Source organism: Sapajus apella, unplaced genomic scaffold (genome assembly GCF_009761245.1).
Source record: "Sapajus apella isolate SASKATOON/1434 unplaced genomic scaffold, GSC_monkey_1.0 scaffold86, whole genome shotgun sequence".
NCBI classification, from domain to species: Eukaryota; Metazoa; Chordata; class Mammalia; order Primates; family Cebidae; genus Sapajus; species Sapajus apella.
The window spans coordinates 5,812,632-5,835,083 of NW_022437026.1; the positions used below are offsets into that span (position 1 = coordinate 5,812,632).

General features: G+C 36.5%; 1 protein-coding gene across 1 annotated transcript; it reads left to right on the forward strand.

Annotated features, from left to right (window-relative positions):
* The first annotated feature begins 102 nt into the window (after positions 1-102).
* Positions 103-21,864, forward strand: RAD51AP1 (RAD51 associated protein 1). Its single transcript, XM_032254523.1, has 9 exons — positions 103-385; positions 3,289-3,338; positions 5,121-5,262; positions 7,618-7,721; positions 9,450-9,536; positions 10,047-10,196; positions 14,262-14,426; positions 17,735-17,884; positions 20,660-21,864. The coding sequence occupies exons 1-9, from the start codon at positions 369-371 to the stop codon at positions 20,794-20,796; spliced, it is 1,002 nt and encodes a 333-aa protein (XP_032110414.1). The 5' UTR covers positions 103-368; the 3' UTR covers positions 20,797-21,864.
* Positions 21,865-22,452: the final 588 nt, after the last annotated feature.

A 22,452-nucleotide genomic window follows, 5' to 3' on the forward strand; every position in this document is an offset into this window, starting at 1 on the left:
TCAGTCCAAGTGCCCATTTTTCCAACCCTGCTTCAATTTAACCATTTTAAAAGTGCAAGAAGGTGTATTTCTACTGTTGTTCTGTATTTCAGAGACAGCAAAAACCCGCCGTTGTGACGAAAGTGCAGAGACAAAGCACAAACTAGGCTCTGGTGGACCGGATACGGAAAAGTGGTGCCTTGGGAAGGGCGGGAGCAAATTCGCTTTCCTAACTGCGCGTGCGCAGCCTTCAAGCATGGCTGGTGGTGATTGGACGACGGGTAGCAGGGGGCGGAGGGCGCCGATGTCTGGTTTTGGGCGGGAATTGAAACCGCCACTGCAACCAACAAGAACTTGAAAACTCTAAATATCAAGTCTCGAAAGGGATCATGGTGCGGCCTGTAAGGTGGGTAGTTCCTGACATTCGGCGGGGGTGGGAAGAAAACTTAGGGGCAATACATGAGACTAAGGGGAAAGGATCGACTAAGACCGGATCGCAGCGGTGGTGGGGGTAGGATGGACGGTTATCGAGAATTCAGTCTCCAGTGATACCTGTTGCTCAGAAGTTATCCTAGCATCGTAGCTTTTTCCTTCTCTTTGCCTCCCTTCACAGCCGTTGCCGTTTCTTGTATCAAGACCTTGTAATGTTAGCGTTTGCACAGCGCTTTACATTTCACCGAGCTCCCAATTTTGTGTTATTTTAGTTTTCTATCACTGTAGTTATTTGATATAGAAAGAGTAAACATTCCTGTTTTATTGATTTATCATTTCTACGTATAGAGGGTAAGTTACCTGAGTCATACGGCCCAGTAATTGGCAGGGCAATACTCAAACCTAACTCATCACACTGCAGATCGTTTGTGCTTTCCATTACAGTATTAGAAAAGATTCCTCTATTTACAGCTGAGTGCCATGGAAGCCTACGATTAGCCATTCTTAGTAAAGTTATTGAACATCTTCATTTCTATAATGTACGAGGTGCTGGAGGTTACATTCTAGTGGGAGGTGAGGTTAGGGGCCGAAAATAAGCATCGAAGTATGATAGAGTGCAAAGGAGCAAAGCACTGCTTTAAATATAGTAGTTATTTTGTGCCTCTCTGAGGCGGTAATATATGCACTGAGTCATGAATCAGGGTAGAGGGAAGAGGAGCCAAAGCCCCATACTTGACTATGTTTTAGGGACAGTCTAAAGCTGTAGGATTAACAAGCAGTGGGGAGAATCATAGGGGAGTGGGTCAGAGAAATAGGTGCCAGAACAGAGAGGGTCTTGTAAGTCTTAGAAAGGAGTTTAGGTTTTGTTTTAAGTCAATGGGAAGTCAGTGGAGGGTTTTAAGTAGGGGAGAGAAATCTAAGTTTGCTTTTGTAAAAGTCACTGGCTGCTTTTGGAGAATAAATGGTGGATGATGGGGTGACCAGAATGGGAGCAGGAAAATCAGGCTATTATATCGTTGGAGAGCAGTTTGGGATAGGGTATTATCGGTGGACATGGAATGGAACAGATGAATTTGAGATGTGTTTTGGAGGCACTGCAGACAGAACTTGCTGATGAAGTAGATGTACAGGTAAGGGAAAGAATCAGAGATGGCTCCACAATAGTTTTTGGTCTGAGGTACAGAATGGATGATCTTTGTATTAATTAAGATAAGGAAGACTAGGAAAAGGAATGAATGGGTCAGGAGGTATGAGGGATCAAGATTTCTGTTTTGAACATTTTGAATTTGAAATGGGCTTTAAGCATTCAGGCAGTGAAGTCATAATCCCATTGTGTGGAACAGCAGTTGTTAAAGTATGTTCTGCAGAACAGCAGTTGTTAAAGTATGTTCTGCAGACTTCTGGGAGTCCCTGGAAACTTCTCTAGAGGTCTATGAGATCAAAATTCTTTATAACAATACTAAGACATGATTTGCCTTTTTCATCACTTTTGTCATTTGCGCTGCAGTGATGATAAAACTGCTGGCACCTCAGAATAATTAAGGCAGTGACACCAAATTGTACTACTAGTCTTTGCATTGTTTACTACCATACTCTTAAGAGTAAAAAAAAAAAGAAAAAATGAAAATTCAGTTAAGAGTATGCTTGATGAAGTAGCGAAAATTATTATATTCATTATAGCTCAACCCTTGAGTATACTTTTTAAAAATAGGCTACTGATTTTATTTTACTATTATTCAAGTTCAGAATTTCTAAAGGGGTTTTCATATCTTATTCAGCTCTAAATTCTTTAACTCTGAAGAAGAAAGTAATGTGAGTGTACTTTTTATTATTTTGTATGAGGAAATGGGAAGTACACATAAGCACCTCTACATACTGATGCATGATAGTTATCTCAAGGAAAAGCACTTGTGAGATTGTTTCAGTTGTGAGCTGAGCTTATCTTTCTCATAGAACATTATTTTTACTTGAAAGAACAACCAGCTGACAAATTAGGTTATTCACATTTGCACATTTGTCAAAATATAGAAATAAAAACTAGAAAACCATTTTATGTGCCTAGTGCCTAGAGGAGGGAGGAAGAAAATTATTTTTCACTTTGAATATCATTTTCTTCTAATGTCCTCTAAAGTAGTACAGGTTGAATATCCCAAATTTGAAATGCTCAAAAATTTGAAGCTTTTGGAGTTCCTACATGACACTCAAAGGAAATATTCATTGGAGCATTGCGGATTTTAGATTTTCAGATTTGGGATGTTCAACTGGTAAGTATATAATGCAAATATTCCAAACTCTGAAAAAATCCAAAATTCAAAACATTTCTGGTTCCAAGCATTTGCATTTCAGGCAAGGAATACTCAGCCTGTATAAAGATTCATCTTAGGTGGGAGGAACAAGGTCACTCACCATTTTTAAGTGTCCATTGCATAAAAACATTATTTGGTATTGTGGAGAGATTGATAAAAAAGAAAGTAGCTTTTAGTGACAAGAAATTTGTAATTTAGTAAGGAAGATAGAATGCACACACAAAACCGAAGAACATGAACAATGGGCACTTAGAAATGCCCAATAGCAATTAAACAGTATAGAAATTATAAGTGTTAATTATATGCATTATTCTTACTTAATAAGTTATCTGAATTTTTTTCCTTTATCATAGAATTGAAAAGCCAACAATACCCACATATATCAGGTATAGTTGTAACTATTTTAGCTAATGATAAGTCCCTGCTGTAAAATACAAATCATGTTTTAGATTTAAGTGTTCTTACGAGAACCCAAACACATTTTCATTTATTCAAGACTGTTAATAGCCTTATGTAATAGAGGTGAGAAATTAACATTTGTGTTAATGAGAAAATCCTGTTTTGGTCATAGACATAAGAAACCAGTCAATTACTCACAGTTTGACAACTCTGACAGTGATGGTAAGTAAAGCTTCTTATTTTTGCTTTAAAGATTTGGAAACTAATTTCCTGAGAATTTATATGACATAGATAGCTCAAACACTGACTGACCTGCCCAATTGCATATCATGTAGGTCTGGAAAGATAGTTTTCTAAGCATTTTGGATAATTATGCTGATAATTACACTGATAAAAATTATGTTGGTAAGTGATAAATGAACAGGGCCAGGCGAAAAGTCTCTTTAGATCTAAACTACTCTAGGTCTATAGTTATCACATTGAGGTTTGTCTCCTGTCTCATCCCCGAAGAATCTCTATTAATTGTAATATAAAACAAGACCTTGAAGAAAGGTTAGGCTTATGCCTTTTAAGCATTAGTCATATGTTTACTTGACTATGCTATGATTGGCAAGTTGAGGAACATTGCATTAGATTATGTTATAGGTTCACCCTTTTCAACGTATAACATAATATTTCTTTCTTAGACCAGTAGAGTTTTCTGTAAGTCAAATATTTAGTAAGCCTTTGGTTTGAAGCAGTCTGTTTTTGCCTAGAGCACAGCCTTAACTGTATCTGCCACTTGGGAAAAAGGTAGAGAATAGAGCCTCTAGCTTTTTTTTTGACTGTCATCAGCGTGTCACCAGATACTTAATAAACTGCCAGGTGTGTAGTAGGTGGGGGTGGCAGCATGTGGAGGGAGCCATAAATTATCCTATTGATGGGGAAGCATATAAGAGGCAACAAGTATGAATGCTTGCTAAGCATGTGATTAAGACTACATAGGCCCTGAAGGTACGCATATATGTGTTGTGTACGTGTTGAAAAGCCACAGCAGTTTTTTGTTGACAGTCAAAAGAAGAGCTACAACAGTTCTGAGGATTGGTAGGACAGAAAAACCTGTGAGAAACAATAATGGACTGGAAAAGAACATTCTTTTGCCAGAAAATAAGAAGTTACTGTGGTAGGGTCATAGGAAGATCGTTACGGTAATGGAAAGACGAAATACTACTATTGCAAAAATCCTCAAATAGGAGCTATTTTCTCTTCCCCTATATTGCTTCTTATTTTCTCTAGCATGGTTAATATACTAGAAATAGGTAATGGATTCTTTTTTTGAGACAGTCTCACTCTTGTTGCCCAGGCTGGAGAGCAATGGTGCAATCTCAGCTCAATGCAACCTCCGCCTCCCGGGTTCAAGTGATTCCCCCGCCTCAGCCTCCTGAGTAGCTAGGATTACAGGCATCCGCCACCACGCATGGCTAATTTTGGTATTTTTTTAGTAGAGACAGGGTTTTACCATGTTGGCCAGGCTGGTCTTGAACTCTTGACCTCATGTGATTTACCTACCTTGGCCTCCCAAAGTGCTGGGATTACAAGCATGAGCCACTGTGCCTGGCCCAGGTAATGGTCTTTGAAAGACGATATTGGTTACATTGTGAAGTTCCCATAAAAAATAAGTTATTTCCATTTTTCAATGTGATTAAATTCTACAATTTTTCTAATGGCTTTACAGGTTTTTAATCATTTTTTCTTTGACATTTATATGCTGTCTTAATTGCTTTTGCAGTTTTTAGTGAATTGGTTTTTGACAGACTGATATTTTTAAATATAAAGGCCACCAAAACAAAGAAAAGTCAAAATAGATGAATAAGAAAAAAGATAAACTAAATACTAACAATGAGTTTTAAATTGTGGAAATTAAACAATTTGCCTAGCCTATAAAAACTTGAACACACAGTGTAATTAATTTCATTTACTAAGAAAATAATCTTTTTCTTTTGATTTTAATTCACACATGAATAGATGATTTTATTTCTGCAACTGTACCTTTAAACAAGAAATCAAAAACAACACCTAAGGAGTTAAAACAAGATAAACCAAAACCTAACTTGAACAATCTCCAGAAAGAAGAAATCCCAGTACAAGAGAAAACCCCTAAAAAAAGGTGAGAGGTAAGACATACAGTAAATATATGAAATTAGATGTATTAATTTTAAAGAGACCCAGATTCAAACCATTAATTTAAATTAGAGCTTGAACAGTCATAGGTCTCATTTTACTAGGTGCATGTCAGAAAACAGAATGTACTATTAATTTTTTTCTGGCTTTCTGACTTAAAAGAAATTCACAAACATATAAGGAAATACCATTTAAATATTAAGACAATAATGATTGTGGAATTTAGAAGTTATGATTGGTTTTGACAGGACCCAGCACTTGTCTCTGAAGTCTTCAATTCATACAAGACTACTTTCTTAAAAATAACATTGGTGAGGACAGCTTCTAGAATATAAAACCATGTATTTTTTTTTTGCAGAAAAAGATGTCTTTTCCCTATGTCACTAAGATTTGTCCAGCAGGCATAAGCTCTCGTAGTTTCTGGACTAATCATGGAATTTCATTATATATTGCCAAGAGGGAGAGAGGAGTGAAGGACGTCCTTAGAGACCCAAAACTTGCAATATGGAGAACAAATGGACGGAAGAGGAATACTAACAAATGGAACATGGCTTAGATAATGTTTTACCGCTACAAGTTTCTCTATGAATGTTAGCATGGAGAAACTTACCTCATCTCATGCTCTTTTTTGGTTTTTGTTTTTGAGTTTCTTGTATTACATTTTAAATACATTGAAAAAGGAACCCACACATGGCAGAAAATATTTGTAAATCAGATGACTGATAAGGAACTATATCCATAGTATATACAGAACTCTTAAAACTCAACAGTAAAACGACTAACAACACAATTCAAAATGTGCAAAAGATTTGAATAGACTTTCTCCAGAGAAGATACACAAATAAGCAATAAACACATGAAAAGATGCTCGACATCATTAGCTGTGAGGGAAATGCAAATCAAAATCAGAATGAGATAATGCTTCCTTCCCACTAGATGACTTAAAAAAAAAGACAAGAATATGGAGAAATTTGAACCCTCATATATTGGTGGTGGGAGTGTAAAATGGTATAGCGAAATTGGAAAATGGCTTAGCAGTTCCTCAAAATATTAAATACAGGTATAGAGTTATTATATGACCCAGCCTAGGTATGTATCCAAGAGAAATGAAAACATATGCCCCCACAAAAACCTGTATATGAATGTTCAGAGCAACATTATTCATAATAGTTAAAAAAAAATGGAGGCGATCCAAATGTCTATCTGCTAATGAATGGATAAGTAAAATGTGGTATTTACAAAATAGAATATTATTCAGCCATAGAAAGAAATGACTGCCAATAACTGATACATACTGCACTGTGGATGAACCCTGAAAACATGATCCTGAGTGAAAGAAGCCAGATGTACAGGCCACATATTCTATGATTTCATTTGCATGGAATGTCCAAAATAGGCAAATCCATAGAAACAGAAAGTAGATTAATGGTTGCTAGGAGCTGGGAGAGGGGTAAACAGGAAGTGAATGCTTATAGGTGTGGGGTTTCTTTTTGGGGTAATAATGATGTTCTGAAATTAGATAGTGATGGTAGTTTTACAACTCTGTGAATAAACTAAAAAACTGCTGAATTATACGCTTTAAAAGGTAAACTTTATGATATGTGAATTATATCAAGAAAACTGTTATTTTAAAACAATTCTTTAAGGTACATCTCAGTGCTTCCTCCTTTATGTAACTTTTCCTTATCTTACTTTCTTTGATGTTTTTTTCCTTTTATACTCCATAGCACTTTTGACCAATTTGATTAGGACTTACTATAATCTGCCTTTTATAGGATAATTATTAGCATGTCTTATTTCCCCACCCTCTTCCTTAAATTGCAGACTTCTTGAAGGTACTTTTGGTATTCCATCTAGTGTAGTGCCTTGTATAAAGTAAGTGCTTGGTAAAATATTTGTTAGTCTGTGTTGGGAGGAACAGATGTTAAAAAATGATAATAATTTTAACATAAGAGCCATAATATCTGCTAAAGGGAAGTGGATGAGGTCAAGGAAGAATTCTAAGTGGAAGTGATGTTTCAACCAAGTCTGTTTTGGGTTGAGTAGGTGCTTCCCACCTGGACAGACCTGATAGTAAGGTGACACATAACAGTGAAAAGGAACTGTCACTGCAAAGAGGCACATGCTCCTCCTATTTCAGACCTCTTATTCTGTATATAACATGACACCGTGACATTTTAGAGTCTTATCATCAAAGGTCTATTAGTGATGATGATTGTTTAAAAACATTTTTGTGAAGTTAGAAATTCTTAAGTAGTCATTTAGGAAAATCTCATAACTTTGCTCTTTATTTGAGATTGATATTTTGAAAAACTCATTATTATTTGTGTATCTATTTTAGGATGGCTTTAGATGACAAGCTCTATCAGAGAGCTTTTGCACTAGCTTTATCAGTGAAGGAATCTCCAACAGTCACCACTAATGTGCAGAAGTCTCAAGATAAAAGTAACTTTATTTTCTGTATATTTCCCTTTAAAACCTTCTTAATGCTTTTGTAACTATTTCTTTGGATGGACCTTCACAGAAGAAAGAGTAAAATGTAACTACTTTGCACTGTAAGTAGACCCATTTGCAGAGGGTAGACCTGGATTCAGTTCTTAATTCAGCTGCCTAAATCTCATACAAACAGACATGCATCTCTGCTTAACACCCAGAGTATGCTTGAGGACATGGACTATGAACCTGAATGTTCAAATTGTGTGTTAGTATACAGTGAACATTTAATTTCTCCATCAAGTGAATTGATCTTTACAGTCCTAACAATCCATCTCCTTTTTCCCCAGATCAGTTGAACATGTCCTAATCATGGTAATTTTTATTACTCACAAAAGTCATAGTTATTGATTTGGTTAGCAAGCTCAGTAGACTTAAGAGAATGGCTTCTGGATTTCTCTGTTGGTTTTCTCCTTTAATTTTTTTGGCAACTATGCAGCAGATGGTATATTAATACTCTAGAGAGGCAGAAATCATTATTTCTGAAAAAGATACTCAAACTGCTTAAATGTTTTTTTGGCTTCAAGTTTTTATGTTGGGGGATATTTTAGCTTATTATCTTATTTAGGGGTATATGTGTGCCTTTTTTTGTTTTCTAAATCAGTACTGCCTCCTTATTTATTTATTTATTTATTTATTTATTTATTTATTTGAGACAGGGTCTCACTCTGTCACCCAGACAATAATACAGTGGCATGATCATGGCTTAGTACAACCTTGACCTCCTGGGCTCAAGCAATCCTCCTGCCTCAGCCTCCTGAGTAGCTGGGACTACAGGCATGTACCACCACGCCTGGCCATTTCTTATTTTGTAGAGAGGGGTCTCAATATGTTGCTCATGCTGACCTCAAACTCACAGCCTCAAGCAGTCTTCTCGTCTCAGCCTCCCAAAGTGCTGAAATTACAGGCGAGAGCCACCTTGCCTGGCTGCCTCCTCTTTAAAAAGAAATGAAAGTTTGATTAGGAAGACTTTTAGTAACCAGGAATCAAAGAAACATCAAAAGAGAATTACATCAAAATGTAATCATGAATTCATTTAAAATTGAGGCACTGAAATTTCTCTCTCTCTTTTAAGACATTATAGAATGTATAAGGGGAGTTCCTTAGAAGTAGTAATATTATACCACTTCTTATTAAATAATCCACTTTGTAGCATTGGGATTTAATAGTACCAATTATTATGTCTTAAAGTCCTCTTAAAATGCTTTGGATTTTTTAAGGTTATAATGATTGGTGAGTTCTTATGTTAGTAAAAGCATGGATTTGCCTACACAGAATTGATAGTTAATATCGAATGACCATTTCCTGTGCATCGGACACCATAATAAGCAATTTCCATGTGAGATCCACATTTAGTCTTCTGTAATACCACTATGTGAGACACTTTTTGTCTCCACGTTATACATGAGGAAATGAAGTTTTAGGATAAGCAACTTGCCTGTGGTCATACAGCCAGTTTACATGGTAGAGCCTGAATTTAAACCTAAGTATGTTAGATTTCAGAGCCCAGACTTATGACCTGTTATGTTAACCTCTCCAAATAAAATTATTGTGCTAGTTCGAGTTTGGGATCATTTATCTAAATCGAAATGCTATTACATTTTAGTACTAATTTTTCTATTTCTAGACATTATTTGATTGAGATATACCTGAATTTTCTTTCTTATTCCTTATATTTAGGTGTTGAAAAACATGTCAATAGTAAAACAGAAGCAATGAATAAGTCTCCTCATATCTCTAATTGCAGTGTAGCCAGTGATTATTTAGGTAAGTTATTATATTAATAATTTTTTAAATCAACAATGCTGTTTTTCTGACTTTTGTTTAAATCAATGAAATTGTGGCTAGAAGCAAGTTCTTGAATTTGTCAAGGCTCTCTTGATGTCAAGGCCTTTATTTCTTTGTGTTATATTCTATTCTCTCGTACTGCAGACACACATTCTTCCCTGAAGGGTCATAACTACCCATGACTTCTAGTTGGAGCAACCGATCTTTGAAGAAAGGGGCTGTGTCTTCCTAGTGCTAGTTTGAAAAATTTGGGGGGAAAGATTATCTCTGTTTGGGTCTTGGATTTATCCCTAAAACTAAAGTTTGTTCCCAGGGCACTGGGGTAGAACGGTTGGCCCAGATTGGGCTAGTAAATAGTCTTATTACTAGAAGCAGGGGAGGGGTGAACCTAGGTGAATATAAGCAATAGCTGTAATAGAGCTTGCCCTGCAGTTCTTGAAATATCAGCTGTCACAAAGTTTTCCATTGATTTTTATGCCTCTCCTGAAGATTTGGATAAGATTACTGTGGAAGATGATGCTGGTGGTGTTCAAGGGAAAAGAAAAGCAGCATCTAAAGCTGCAGTACAGCAGAGGAAGATTCTTCTGGAAGGCAGTGATGGTGATAGTACTAATGACGCCGAACCAGACTTTGCATCTGGTAGGTTTTATCCTGCTTCAAAATTAATCCTATGGGAATTCAGTGCAAAAGCATTGTGTTATATGCAAAGGATTGTGTTAAACCTTTGGGGTGTGCAAACTTCAGGGACACACAGAACAGTTAAATTCAGTGATAACATTTGGGGAAAAAGCTTTTTCTAGGAGTTAACCTTTAAGCTATGCCTTGAAAAATGAGTAGCATTTCAACAAACTAAAGGTGTAAAGTAGCATTTCTGACTGATAGAAAGGCATTACCCATGGAATAGACAAATGCTCATATAGGAGTTGAGTGAGGCTTGCTGGGACGAACATGGAAGAAGCTTGAGAGGGAGGCTGGTACTAATCACAGAGAGTCTCAGAACTACTCTAAGAAGTCTAGACGTTTTTATCTGTAGGTAGTAGAAATTCATGAATTATTCTGAGGCAGAAGGTATATGAAAGCTGTATTTTATTATGATGGTTTTTAGACTCATTTAGAAATTGGGCAAATGGAAAGTGTTGTGACCTTGACAGAATTATAACAGTAATTAAAAATTCAAATTAATAAATTCGTAAATTTAGGCCAAATCAGATACCTTATTTTAGATTTTGATATACTGTCAACGAACAATAACAGATTTGTTCATCATCACCTATTCAAATAATATTTGAGTGTTTTTTATGTGCACTATATTCTAGATTCTAGGGATACAATAGTGAACAAAACAAACAGCTCCTCTCCTTGTGGAACAAAGGAAATGCATAAAGAAAGACTGTTTTGCATTTATTTTACTTTGGGAGGACCTGAGAGACAGGAAGATATAAGGACACTTTTTGAGTGCCAACGTAATGCTCAAGGAAATATTCATTCGAGCATTTTGGATTTCTGGAGTTAGAATGCCCAACTGGATATAATACAAATGTTCCAAAATCCAAAAGAAGTCTGAATTCTGAAACATGTCTGGTCCCAAGGGATATTCATATATCCAAAGTAATTGAAAGCAGGATCTCAGAGATACTTGCATACCCATGTTCATAGCGGCATTATTCATAATAGCCAAGAAGTGGAAACAGCCCCAAAGTGACATTTTAGTTTTCCCTCTGCATTCGCTTGCCCTGGAGGAGAATAGAAAGGACTGTGTGTGACCTTCATTAATGAAAGAAAAGAGAAAATTGCAGAGAAGATAAGTCTTTTCTCTAATGATTCCCAAAATCCATAACTGAAGTGTTTGGGCCTTCCAGATTTTCCTTTATGGGATGCTAATGACTTGTAATTTTGGGAACTCCAACTCCCCATCTCTAATTTTATTTAAATTGCTTTCTCAGTTGACTAACGAAGATTAGTTGGACCCCATTTCTGAACAAGCTTGTTAAACAGAAATGTAGCCAGCTTCTGCTGTTTATCCTCTAGGGCCAAGAAAAGAATCCTTAAGACTTCTAATTTACTGAACACATGCAATGTCAGAACAGTGGGATACATAGAAGGTTTTGTTCTAGATTATCTATTCTGAAAGTTAGGAGAAACTTCCTCCACTACTTACCCTCTTCGAACCTCTTTGAAGGCTCTTGGGATTCCTTGAATTTGCAGGCTACATTTATAACAGGCTTCATGTGATCTGCTGGCCTATTTTGGGCTAATTCTATATAGCACAGTAACCATTATGTGAGTATGTGAGTTGATTACTCTATTTTTAAATTTTTGTGTCAGAACAATGATAGAATAAGGAAATTGTAATTTGAAGATCATAATGACATTGTTTTTTGTTTTTGTTTTGTTTTGTTTTTTGAGATAGAGTCTCGCTCTGTCATCCAGGCTGGAGTGCAGTGGCACGATCTCAGCTGACTGCAGCCTCCACCTCTTGGGTTCAAGCAATTCTCTTGCTTCAGTGTCTGAGCTGGGACTATAGGCATGTGCCACCACACCCCAGCTAATTTTTGTATTTTTAGTAGAGATGGGGTTTCACCATGTTGGTCAGACTGGTCTTGAACTCCTGACCTCCAGTGATCTACCTGCTTTGGCCTACCAAAGTGTTGGGATTACAGCTGTGAACTACTGTGCCTAGCCCGTAAATGACATTGTTGATTTAGGTAAAGGTCATCAGTGGAAGGTTAATGAGGATCTTTACAATGGTAAATTCAGGTTGGCATCAACTGAACCACCTAAAACAGGGACAGCCACACATTTTATGATTTCTAATGTGATGTAATATGAAGTACAGAGCATCACCTACGAAGTATATTCTTGCCAAAAAAATAAATAAAGGTGAGCCTGAATCCAGTCAAGCCTTGAGAGCAGAATTCCAGCTCACATAAAATGCAAGAATATGGCTAGGCACGGTGGCTCATGCCCATAATCCCAGCACCTTAGGAGGCTGAGTAGGGCGGATCACTGGAGGTCAGGAGTTCGAGACTAGCCTGGCCAACATGGTGAAACCCCATCCCTACTAAAATACAAAAATTTTCTGGGCATGGTGGTACATGCCTGTAATCCCAGCTACTCAGGAAGCTGAGGCAGGAGAATTGCCTGAACCTGGGAGGCAGAGGCTGCAATGAGCCAAGATCGCACCACTGCACTCTGGCCTGGGTGACAGAGTACGACTCCATCTCAAAAAAAAAAAAAAAAAAGCAGGAATAAGTTAAATGACACCATGAGCAAGAAAACAGACAAATCCAGAACTTCGGAGATTCTGCAGGACAATTGACCCAGCTGCTTCAGCAAGTCAGACGCAAGGGAAGACAGGGAAAAGATACTGCTCTATATTAAAAGAGATTAATACAGACTGAATAGAAGATGATACCAAGAAACTAGTGTTAGTATTGCTAGATGTGGCGATGGTATTGTTATGTAAGAAAATGCCCATTTTTTTTAGAGACACATTCTGAAGCGTGTAGGAATGTAACGATGTGATATCTTGGATTTATTTTAATAAACTACAAAAAGGGAAGAGAAGGAGAAAAGAGAGATGGATGAAACAAATGGAGCAAAATGTTGATAATTGTTGAATCTGGCTGGTGGTTTATTACTGTCTACTGTGGTATAGGTTTGAAAATTTTAGAGGATTTTTATTTCACAGATAATTTCATATAGACAGGTTGATATTAGTATGTGGGGATAATAGCGGCTATCCCTAAGTGGCGAGATGACAGAGTAGATTTTCTTAATAAATTTTTGTATGGTCTACATTTCCTGCAATAAGCATGTACTGTTTATTTTTCATTTTGTACATTTTTTTACTTTAAGCATTTTCTGCACAAGCATGTTCACACTATTAAAAATGTAAGAAAGTTTTATATGAATATAGGACTAACCCTATTTACACTTAGTTTTCAGAGTTTATTTACAAGGCATGGTTTTCTGATCCTAACCTCCTTAAAAAATAGAAGGATAATTGCTTAACTATCAGGTTAGGACATGCTTTTTTCCAGAGCGGCTGTAGCACTTTCAAAATTAGATCACTGGCTTATTTTTTCCCATAAAGGGCAGAAAAGCCTTTTTGTGAAATAAAAGTTTGTCCCAAATGAAGTCAGCTGTAGGATTATCTGTTAAGATTGTCGTGTATGGTTATCTCAATTCTCAATTGGTCTATTCCAGAATGTCGAAGTTTTGTGATTAAGGGAAGGCTCACTCTTACCATAAATGCATTGTTTTGAAAGATTAGCTATTGTCATACCCTACCATTCTTTTCAAAAGTGACTGAGTTAAAGTAAAATCTGAAGTAAAGATTACTGATGGGAAATTTATAGTGATAATCTTAATAGCAAACAATTATATTTTGCTTGGTATACGCCAGATGTTATTCTAAACGCTTTGTACATATTAACTAATTTAATCCACACAACAACCCTTTGATGGAGGTTTATGGTTATCCCCATTTTCTAGGTGAGGAAACTGAGGCTCAGTGAAGTTAGCGACCTGTCCGAGGATTCAAACCCAAGGCACCCACAATGTCAGCTGCAGTGTTCTGCTACTGGAAACAGTGCAGCACAAAGGTGCCTAAGAATCTGCTGCCAAAGCTGTGGATAAAGTTAAGGCAACAGAGTCCTGACTTTTTAGAGCAAGGATGAAGTATGTAATCTTCTGTTTTAGGTGGAGGTTCTGAGGATGATTCCGATTTTGGTGAGAGTGAGGATAACGATGAAGACTTCTCTATGAGAAAAAGTAAAGTTAAAGAAATTAAAAAGAAAGAAGTGAAGGAAAAATCCCCAGTAGAAAAGAAAGAGAAGAAATCTAAATCCAAATGTAATGCTTTGGGTAAGCTTGGTCCAAAACACTTAATTTTATAAAGGCAATGTATGTGGTTTATTTGCTGTATTTTTCTTATCTTTGCCTTTGTTCTCTTTAACATTTTCCTAATGTTCATTTCCTGTTAAAATATGTAAAAGGAAGGTAGGGGTGGAGAAGGGTGAAAAGCAGACAAGAATGCCAAGTCCACTACCTATGCCAGCACTTATTATGTGACCTCACTTTGGTACTCATGGCCACTCTCTGTTGTCACCTGCATTCTACGGTGAAATACTGAGTCTCAGAGAGGTTAAATAATTCGTTGGAATTCTTATGTCTAATAGGTGAGGGGCTAGAATTTAAACCCATGTTTGTCCATTCAGTGTCTAAGCTGTATCTTGGACCACATTTTCTCCAGGCAAAACAGGGAAGTTTGCATGATTCTAATTTTTTGCTTTTGTGCTTACTTAGTCTGATTTGAGAGCTCTTTTGCCACGTTTAGGGCCCTTTTTTAAAAAAATTTCTCCAAAACAAATTCCATTAGAAACTTTTTAGGATAAAACGTTTAAAACGTATGATGACTCAAACATGGAATACCTGTTTCTTGTGTAAAAGAAGTTAGGATATTTTTGAGTTCATAGTATATGATAGGTTATTGCAAAATATATCTGTCATTAACTGAATTTGTTTTTCTTGATAATCATTTTTATGTCTTAGTTTATTTAATGCATATGCTATTGATATTAAAAGTTCCATTATTTAGTCTTTCCATTTATTTATAAGAGCTGCTGTCACCTTAAAGAGCATGTTGCTGAGTACTTACTAAGAATTAAATGAGAATTAAGTACTGATTGAGTTTTATTCTTCTGTGTCCTATATTCTGAATTAATGAGGTTTTAGAGTGTTTTTTTTTAATTGATTACTCCATCTGGGTTCCAGAAATTAGATATTAAATACAAGGGCTTTTAGAGTTAAAACAGTATATTAGTTTCCTGTTACTGTTATAACAAATTACCACAAATGTAGTGTCTTAAAACAACACATATTTGTTATTTTACATTTCTGAGTATCAGACGTCGTAAGTGGTTGTCACTGGGCTAAAGTCAAGCGGTCAGTACGACTGTGCTCTAGGAGACAATCCACATTCTTACCTTCTAGCTCCTTGGGGGGTGCCTGCACTTCTTGGCTTGTGGCCCCTTCCACCTTCACAGAGCAATGGCAAGGACTTTCTCACATCATCTTACTTGACTCTGACTTTCCTCCTCACATTTACTTATAAGGGCCTCAGTGATTACATTGGGCCCCTCGAAATAATTCAGTATAATTTTCCCCGTCTAAGATTCTTAATTACATCTGCAAAGTCCCTTTGCCATGTAAGGTAACATATTCACATGTTCTGGTGATGAGGATGTAGACATCTGAGAAGCCAGTATTCTGCCTACTACAAGCTATAATATGAAAAAGTTATTAACACCATGAATATATTTTGTATTTTCTTTAGATGTTTGTATATGCTTCTTCACCAAGACACACTGATAACTAAAAATAAAATTTCAGTTCCCAAATTGGAATTAACCATTTAAAATCTTTTCGGTATCCCTTGGAGCAAGTTGCTTCACAACTGAGATTAATATACAATATTAGAAATAAAATTTAACCATTAAGTGATAGGATTAGGAATTAGGAAAAATTGGTATATTTAGTAATGTATTGGGTAAACTTTGAGAATTGTATCTAGCACTTGTCATAATTTTCCCTTGATAGGAAAAATGTTGAGAAATGTGCTGTCCAATATGGTAACCTCTAGCCATGTGTGGCTATATTACATTTAAGTTAATTTAAATTAAGTAAAATTTAAAAACCAGTTCCTTCGTTTTGCAAGCCACATTTCAAGTGCACAGTAACTCTGTATAGCTAGTGGCTACCATATGGGACAGCACAAAACACAGAACATCTCTATAATTACAGAAAGTTCATTCAGACAGTGCTGATCTAGAGGATGCAGTTATTAACATTAGGAAGAGTATATGGTGAGAATGTTCATATTCATATGCATTTAAATACCCCTAGTATCTCAAAACAAGCACTATCTTAAAGTGAACTTATATGCCACCTTTCTTCCTCCCTCCCCACCATGAAAGAGAGAAAGAAAGAAAAAGAAAGACAGACATACTTCCAGTCTTGTGTTCATTCTCTAGATAAATGGCACCAGCAAGCATGTCATGCCCATGTCATGCCTGTGCCCATGACAGGAACTTGCAAGTCATGGATTATTTCTTCGTCTCCATTGCTGCCTCCCACCTATCTATTTTTGCTAAAACATAGCTGATGTGCTGTTTTCCTTCTATTCTCCACCTTAGTAGGCCCCAGTTTCCTCTTACCTGATTGCCATAATAGTCTTCTAAGGGACCTACTTCTCCTGCACTACCACCAGAAAGATGTTTTTAAAATGCAAATCACTCCCGAGGAAAATGTATGCGTGATCGTGACTAGCTAGACTCTTTTACATGGTTCACAAAGCTCTTCATAAGTGATCTATACCCTGTATCTATCTCTCACCTTTCCTACCCTTGAGATTTCTGCTCCAGCCATATACTGAACCAGTCAGTACTACTGGCCCTAGAGCTTGGTGATCCTCCATCTTTGCCCGCTGTACTCCCTCTGCCTGGAAAGCTTCCCTCAATTTACCTTTACTCTTCAATCTTGATTGGGTTCAGCCCATCCTCACTCACCTCCTTCTAACTTCAAAATGCATACACCCAGATTGTAGTTTCCTTTCCTACTTGGCATACCTCTAGAGTCTGTCATATCCCTTACCACACTGCAATTTACACATCTTTACTTTCCTGTTCTTTCCACTAGAGTCTAGTGACTAGACCATAAAGTCCTTGGGACCAGGGGCCACGAATGATACTGTTTGTAACTCTGGAGCCTGACACATGGTCTCACTGACACATACTGACGAGACGCTATTGTGTAATGATTGGTTACAAGGATGGACTTTGGAGGAAAATCTGGTTTCTAAGCTTAGACGCTTAACCAGCTGTCAGACTATAGTCAGATTGCTTAACGTCTCTGTTTCCTTCTCTGATAGTGGGGAGAGTAATATCTGTATTGGAGTTGTTGTAAAAGGTTAAAGGTAATGTGTATGATATGCCCACCCACTACCCGGCATATTAATGCTTATAAAAGATGGCTGTTCTTAGGCTCTCAATAAATGTTTGTTGATTAATAAGTTTATTTTTTATATGATTATGTAACATTATAATTTTTACACATACATGCTAGACTTTTTCTTCCTGAATGACAAACTTTTTTACATTTATTTTTCAAATAAGTGACTTCGATAGACTCTACTCCAGCTGCTGTCAAATCAGAATCTCATTCCTCGCCAAAAAAGGTTTCTCTTTCTTCAGATGCCACTAGGAAACCATTACAAATATGCAGTCCTTCAGCTGAAAATAAGAGACCTAAATGGGTCCCACCAGGTATGGTATATTTATCATCAAGGGCAGTAGCTTGGAAAATTATCACTGGTAAATTTTTTTCCTAGTTATAAATGTCATGTGTGAGCATTTCCCTATATTATTACATATTCTTCAAAACCAAATTCTGGTTGCTGCATTTATTTAACCATTCCCTTATTAGACATGCAGGTTTATGATTTTTTAGTGTTCTAAGTAAGATTGCAATAAGCACAAATGTCCTTATTTTAGAAATCTCTGAGCACATTACTGATTATTTTCCTAGGATAAAATTTCTAGTAGGATAATTACAGTGTTAAAGGGTATAAACATTTGAGATTCCTGATATATGTATTTTTGGCAGCACATCTTTTGCTCAAGACCTGCTTGACCTCCACAGTCTGACTGAAGCCTTGGGATCTATATGTGGCAATTCTAGCATTTAACAAATGCCCTAGCAAAGTCAACCTCTGACTTTTACGTGTTTCACTTCTCTTTGTTTTCTTTTGCTCCACAGCCAAGCCTCATGGATCCTTCAAGAATTCTTTGACCTTCACCCTTCTTGACGTTACTAAAACCTGAATCTAGGCCCAAATTGTTGCTACCTTCCTAACCAGTCTTGTCTTTGCTTTCTCTCGTCCATGGACCCTCTAATTCAGTGAAACCCTCTATTCAGTGAAACACTTTTTGGCTCTCAAACATGTTATATGTTTTACTCTCTCAGGGCCTCTCTTTATCCTCCTCTGCCTGGTATATCTTTCTTCATATGTTCCCTCTCCTTTCCTAAGCCCTTCCAATTCTACTCCTGTTTTTCTTTGGAGTGCCCTTTTTTGATTCATCCACAGTCGTCACTCCCCTGATGACTAGTATTCAGATTTAGGCCTGAACTGTGACGCTACATGATTACTTAACTAACAGAGTCTTAATTTCATCATATGAAATATTGGAAACAAATATAGTCTTTAAAATCCATTCTGGTTTACAAATTCTAAGATTTTTAATGAGGACCTAAAAGCTCTTTGGAGAAGAAAAGGAGGGAAGATTAATTACTGAAAAAATGATGTCATATCATTCAAAGAGTAATACTTCGTATATTTCTAAGAATAATTAGTGCTTCCCCAATGAAAGAAATGTAAAAGAAATGACATAACTGTAGAAATTTAAAAGTAGCATAATAAAAAAGATACAAGGAAACAGTAGAATGATGGATAAAGAGTTAGTATCATAAAGCACAAAGTGCTTATAAAGTCAGTATGTGATGGGGTCAGGCAAGTGATGTCACGGGTGAGTTGGGCACATGGAGTAGACTTGGGTGAGTAGGAATTTTGTTGGACTCAGGAACACAAACCCTTTGGAAGGAAGCAGCTGCTACTCAGCTCTGTCTTTTTTTTTTTTTTCCCATTTATTTATTTTATTGCATTTTAGGTTTTGGGGTACATGTGAAGAACATGCAAAATTGTTGCATAGGAACACACGTGGCAGTGTGATTTGCTGCCTTCCTCCCCATCACCTACTTCTGGCATTTCTCCCCTTGCTATCTCTCCCCAGCTTCCTACCCCCCACCGTCCCTCCCCTATTTCCCCCCAACTGACCCCAGTGTGTAGTGCTCCCCTCCCTGTGTCCATGTGTTCTCATTGTTCAACACCCGCCTCCGAGTGAGAACATGCGGTGTTTGATCTTCTGCTCTTCTGTCAGTTTGCTGAGAATGATGGTTTCCAGGTTCATCCAGGTCCCTACAAAGGACACAAACTCATCGTTTTTAATGGCTGCATAATATTCCATGGTGTATATGTGCCACATTTTCCCTATCCAGTCTATCGTCTTATAAAGGATTATGGGCCTGGTATTTCTAGATCTGATTTTAGCTTTCAAGAGTAGCCAGAAATCCAGATTTTAATATGAAATCTGCTAATCTTTGTAAGTTGATTTTTTTTTTTTAAGCACCATGTGAACCAAACAATATATCTGAGAGCTAGATTTGGCCCACAGATTGCCAGTTTGTTACCTATCTTATACAACTGGAGAAGACCGCCAAGATCCCAAAAGTGAAATCAGCCAGGGGCATAAATATACCAGTGTCCCCAAGAACTATTAATATGACTAGAAAATAGGAAGCATTTCAGTCTCACTGGTAATTAAAGAAATGTAAATTAAAATTAAATATTTTATACCTCTCAAACTAGAAAATGATAAAACAGTATAGCCTGAGTTATAGGGTAGCAGGTATAATTATTTTAAATTTATAATACTGTTGTGTAGGTGAGCAACTACAGTCACCATCAACTGTGAATATTAATGTGGATAATTTTGAAATAGGTGGAAATAATTGCTACATAGGGTAATAGTATAAATGAAACTAGTATAAATAAATAAAAACAATGTTTGCCACTTTAAACGGTATTTAATAATTGAAAACTAGACTATTCAAGGACTACTTGTAAAAATTGAAGGACCTTAAAAATGCATTTGCTTTTTATTTGACTTTAGAAATTATCATGGTATGCATTTCTTTATGCCTTTACAACTAGTGTTATTTGTTCCCAGCTTTCCTTTTTCGGCTTTCGTGGTGAAGTTTAAGTGTCATTAGCTTGACTTCTGGGATGTTTGGAAATAGGCAATATTATATTATTTCTGCTCTTTAGTACATTTCATTCTTTTGATCTCATTTATTGTTTGATAGACTCTGGAAAGCAGAATAATGCTTAACTACCTTTTTTTCTTTTTGGCTTCTTGTGTTAAATTAATCTTTGTTAAGAGATTTCTGACATAATCAGCATTGCATCATGTGTTTCCTTTCAGCGGCATCTGGAGGTAGCAGAAATAGCAGCAGCCCCCTGGCAGTGGTGTCTGTGAAGTCTCCAAATCAGAATCTCCGTCTTGGCTTGTCCAGATTAGCACGAGTTAAGCCTTTGCATCCGAATGCCACTAGCAGCTGAGTGTGGTACCAGAGGAATGTTCGGTTGAGAGAATCACAGCTTTACAATGGTGTTTATATTTGATTTATGTTTATATTTGAGGCAGGTATTGTAATATAAAGGAGTCCATTACCATGTCCTATAAATGATCGCTAGCTATTTTATGTTTATGTTCTCTGTAAAGCTCTTCAAGACTTCAGTGAGAGTTTTGTTTATAAGAACTGTCTTCTCATGCCTTTCCTTGTGAAGAGCATATTCTATTTTTCTATCAGTTCTACATGAAGGAAGTCCACATCACATGCTGTTCTTTTCTAGTTACATGATGTGCCTTTCTAGCTTTAGCTAGTTTATAGCACCTTAACTGTTCAGTTTTATCTGGCAGAGGAAACATTCTTATTTTTCAGAAGACATTTCTGAAATCTTATAAGCTACTTAAGCTACCTTGTCAGTTTTATTGCAAAGGTTTTTTGTATTTTAGCCAAATCTTTTTATATTACGAATTTGGAAATATTTTACACACAAAAATGGTTGTGGTTGTATGGCATGCATCTCCTATGTAGATGGTTGCTCTATAGCAAATAGAATTTAAAGACATTTTATTAAGTCTTCATTGTCAAAACCTTTAATAAAAGTGGAAATATTTTGAAATGCTCTTTTCCTTGATGCCACTGCATACACCTGTTCCTGACTGTCCACATTTCATGATAAAATGAGAGCTCTGCAGAGAATGTTACCATTTTGTTGTAAACATGAACAAGGGAAAGCTGTTTCTTCAAGTAGTCACTTTTTGTTAAGTTCTTTAGAAAGAAGTTGTCAAGCACTTAGTCAACCCTATTGTGATATTAGATAATACAGCTTTTCAGGAAGCTTAGATTTGAATTTACTTTGAAAAACAATTGTAACGAGTATTTTATATTCATGGTGAGAATTTCAACTAGCTTCTGATCAATTTTTAATAAAAAATTTTCAAATCATGTTAACTGTTAAAAAATGTATAACACAACTCAGTTTTTCTTGGTTTATTGAAATGTCCATGTGAATGTGAAAATAATTAATTTAGAATTGTGATTAAAGTGAGCATTTGTCTACTGCTATGTACACCTTTTCTTATGTAGTGTATATTTTTATAGTCATATACCAGCCCCCAACCTGCCCTACCTGTCTCCTTTTTAAAAACATATTTTCTGGTTATGTAGCATTGAGGTACTCTATTTGGTGCAGATCAACAATAAATAAGAGCCTACTCTGCATTAGGTACTGATACAATTGATTAATCATCTGGCACTAGCTTAATGACCTGTTTTGCTATGTTATTCATATTTATAGTTTATTTTTTGGGGGGAGTTGTTGAAAATTGCCTCAAAGTATGTTAAAATCAGTCTGGCTGAAGGCACTGGTACCTTCATGTTGCCAAACCCAGTGTACAGTTTTCTCACCTAATCTTATACACCCTGTGCATTATATGCTGATGAAAACATTTTATTTCCTTGGCTCACGTGAGACATTTCTTTGTCATCTTCTTCCCATCTCCATGCCTACTCTTCATTATTTTGAAGCTTTCTAATCTTTTGTGTCACCGGTACCTACTTGTCTTACCAGTTTCACGTTCTATGCAAACTCCAATGGTCACTTATGCAACAGTGACTGCCACATCAGAATCTTTACCCTACACCTTGC

Bases quoted from the DNA above. Each gene is read 5' to 3' on its own strand.
- RAD51AP1 (XM_032254523.1), top strand. The intron at 3,339-5,120 runs GTAAGTAAAGCT...ACACATGAATAG, and splicing joins TGACAACTCTGACAGTGATG to ATGATTTTATTTCTGCAACT. The intron at 17,885-20,659 runs GTATGGTATATT...GTTTCCTTTCAG, and splicing joins ACCTAAATGGGTCCCACCAG to CGGCATCTGGAGGTAGCAGA.